Below are 2,788 nucleotides of genomic sequence, written 5' to 3'. Positions count from 1 at the left end.
AATTTTTTGATAAGGGAAAATGTGTCACAACATACCATAAATTAAGCATTGTGGTGCTACAGATTGCCCCGGGTTATAAATCATATTCTTCAGATCTAAATGTACCTGTTTGGTACAAGCCCCAACAAACATCACATCATTATCATTTTTATATTTTTTTCAGTGAAAATTAAATGTAAAAATTACAATTCCGGCTGAAATTGTGACTCACGATAATATGCATATCATTCAGCCCTCCTGTTTCCCCTTGTTTCCTATCTCTATGCTAAGCTAAGCTAACTGGCTGATGGCTATAGCGTAACATTTAACAGATGCATGAGAAGACCTCGTCTAACTTTTGGCATGAAAGCAAATACTAAGACAGTTTTGATGCACATTAATACAGTTATCCTTTAATAGTTGTAATTATTTCAGGGCTAATGACGATCAAATTGAGCTTCATTACATTTTCATAAGAATTCATCTTGGTTTCTTGTGTTTGACAGAAGAATTTAATCTGACTGACAATTTCCCAGTTAGTTGTGAACATGTGAGACAGACTGATGGACCGTAACCCTCTGTCTCTGTTCTTTACTATAGCTCTCAGTGATGTCCAGATCTTAGACACAGACTGAAACTCCCTTCTATCATGGACTCCAAGAAGCCGGGCGTGCTGCGCCATCTCCGCCAGAAAATGCTGCCACACCTCCGGCGAGGCAAGACAAGCTCAAGCAAGCCAGCTTCCCAGCTTGAACACTTGATGGACAATCGGATGAGCTCCTCTGTTCCTGACATGAGAGACATGAGGCAGGAGTACTCCCAGATCTCCCCCAGCACGCATCTCCAACAATATAACACTCCCTGTTACAGCAACCCCTGCACACCGCTTGTCAAGCCGTCTAGATGCAAGGAAGGAGGTGGGAGTGGCCTGACTGTGGGAGTGGTTGATGGAGGAGCTGGGAGGAGTGAACACAGACTGAGCGTGCCTACAGACTGCACAGACTGGGCTTCCTCCCAGGAATCATTCAGCAGTCTGTGTGAGGTGGAGAAGAGCTCTCCCGAGACAAACTACAGACCTGCCAGGGGCATGGAGCCTGAGGAGCTGGCCCTGCCAGAGATGATGACTGTCTACAGCCCAGACCCTCCGACTGTGGAGATCTCACAGGACAGCTCACAGGTACAGGAACTTCATGTGAAAAGTTGCATCAGTATTAAAAAAAAAACAAACAGACAAGTTCTTAAAACATAAACCATCGCCTTCAGATGGCCTGATAAAGATTTCAGTTTCCTGGGCGGTAGCACTCAGAGAAAGACTACATCCATTTTTTAATTAATGCGTTTTGTAGAAACATTAATAGCAAGTATGGCAATAGAATAAGCTTGTATAGTAGTGTATGTTTTTCCTTAAGGCACAGGTAAGAATATAAGGTACATCTGATGAAGTGGCTGGTTTATTGTACATTGGTGGGTGTGAGGTGTCAGGTGTGTTTGCACAGGACACACAAAGTTTAACTTGGAGGAGCTGGATAGAGTTGAAATTGGAGGTCCTTCCAAAATCAATAGTCTCCAGCAGCACTGGGCAAACTGGCAGTGTGTGTTTAATACTGTCATGGCATGAGATTCAGTGACTCGCATCATGACACCTTTGACAGTGACAAGGATGTGGAGTTGAGCATGGCTGCAAAACTGACAACACAACATATATAAAATATATCATGCTGTTTTAGGGCCATTGTAGGTTGAAAAAAGAAAAAAAAGTCAGAAAAAATACTGTATTGAAGTTGATCCAACCTTGTAAAGTGAAGTGTTGTGGTTCTTTGACCAAAAAAACGCCACAATTCTTTTCTTGTAAATTTTTAACTTAACTCTTGTTTTTCTCATTTAACTATCTCAGAGAATAAGGTTTTTTTCTCATAAATGTAAAGCTTTAATCTTGAAAATTCTGAGTTTTTTTTTGGAATATTAATCCCTCCCCTCAGAATGTCCCGTCTCCCGTCTTCATGTCACCTTTTGGTATCACCTCAGCTCGCTTGGAACCTTGGTGGGGGTGATACAAAAAATAATACCAGGTCCCAGGCACTATCCACATCTCGTGCCTGATGGAAAACCAAAAAGGCGAGTACCGTCGAGTCAAGTTGAGCTGGTACCATGCAGTGGAAAAGGCCCAGATTGAATGTATGACTTATCAAAGCTCATAATTCAGTAAATACCTTGTTCAATGGATTATACCATGAACAATGGAAAAGATTTGTTCTGAATCATCTCCACCTATATTACATTCCACCCAGTTGCTGCAGGAGGTAATTCTTTTCTGTAAATGAAAACTGCTGGGGCTGAGCTGTCATGTGTCTTCACTGTTAGGTTCTGTGTGGCAGAGCTTCCCTTCCTTTAATGAATAAGATTCCAGAGTTGAAAGTGTAAAAGTTGAACTCTTTTCCCTTAACAGTGCATTTAGAGGGGGCGTGGCCAGAATGCAGTCAGACAGGTGAAAAACATGCCAGTCACATTGGCTGTGCTCAGATGTGGTTTAATAACTTAACACCACGCCCTTGATGTTGTAACTCTGATGACATGGTATTTCTTACATTAAAATTGTCCCCACTTTTGAAACCTTTTTCACTGAATTAATCAGTCAGTCACTTATCCATTGAAATAGTTCTACATATGCTAGATGGATGGGTTTCAGGGAAACATCTCAACAACTATTGTATGGATTGCCCTGACATTTGTACAGACATTCCTGTCTCCCTCAAAATGAATTGTAATCAGTTTGGCAAATCTCTTAATTTTTCATCATCAGTTCAAAATT

General features: G+C 41.4%; 1 protein-coding gene across 2 annotated transcripts; it reads left to right on the top strand.

The window, feature by feature from the left end:
- Nucleotides 1-560: 560 nt before the first annotated feature.
- On the top strand, nucleotides 561-2,734 carry LOC111644650 (uncharacterized). Of its 2 annotated transcripts, none has more exons than XM_087180311.1 (2): nucleotides 561-1,156; nucleotides 1,959-2,734. In XM_087180311.1, the coding sequence occupies exons 1-2, from the start codon at nucleotides 629-631 to the stop codon at nucleotides 2,028-2,030; spliced, it is 600 nt and encodes a 199-aa protein (XP_087036437.1). In that variant the 5' UTR covers nucleotides 561-628; the 3' UTR covers nucleotides 2,031-2,734. The 2 variants fall into 2 exon arrangements, with proteins under 2 accessions (XP_087036437.1, XP_023249390.1); XM_023393622.2 differs by having other exon boundaries at nucleotides 2,005-2,733.
- Nucleotides 2,735-2,788: the final 54 nt, after the last annotated feature.

The sequence above is a fragment of the Seriola lalandi genome, unplaced genomic scaffold (assembly GCF_002814215.2).
Source record: "Seriola lalandi dorsalis isolate HSWRI2012SDOR001 ecotype SW California unplaced genomic scaffold, Sedor1 jcf7180001963320, whole genome shotgun sequence".
NCBI lineage: Eukaryota > Metazoa > Chordata > Actinopteri > Carangiformes > Carangidae > Seriola > Seriola lalandi.
This window is presented reverse-complemented; position numbering and strand designations above follow the sequence as displayed.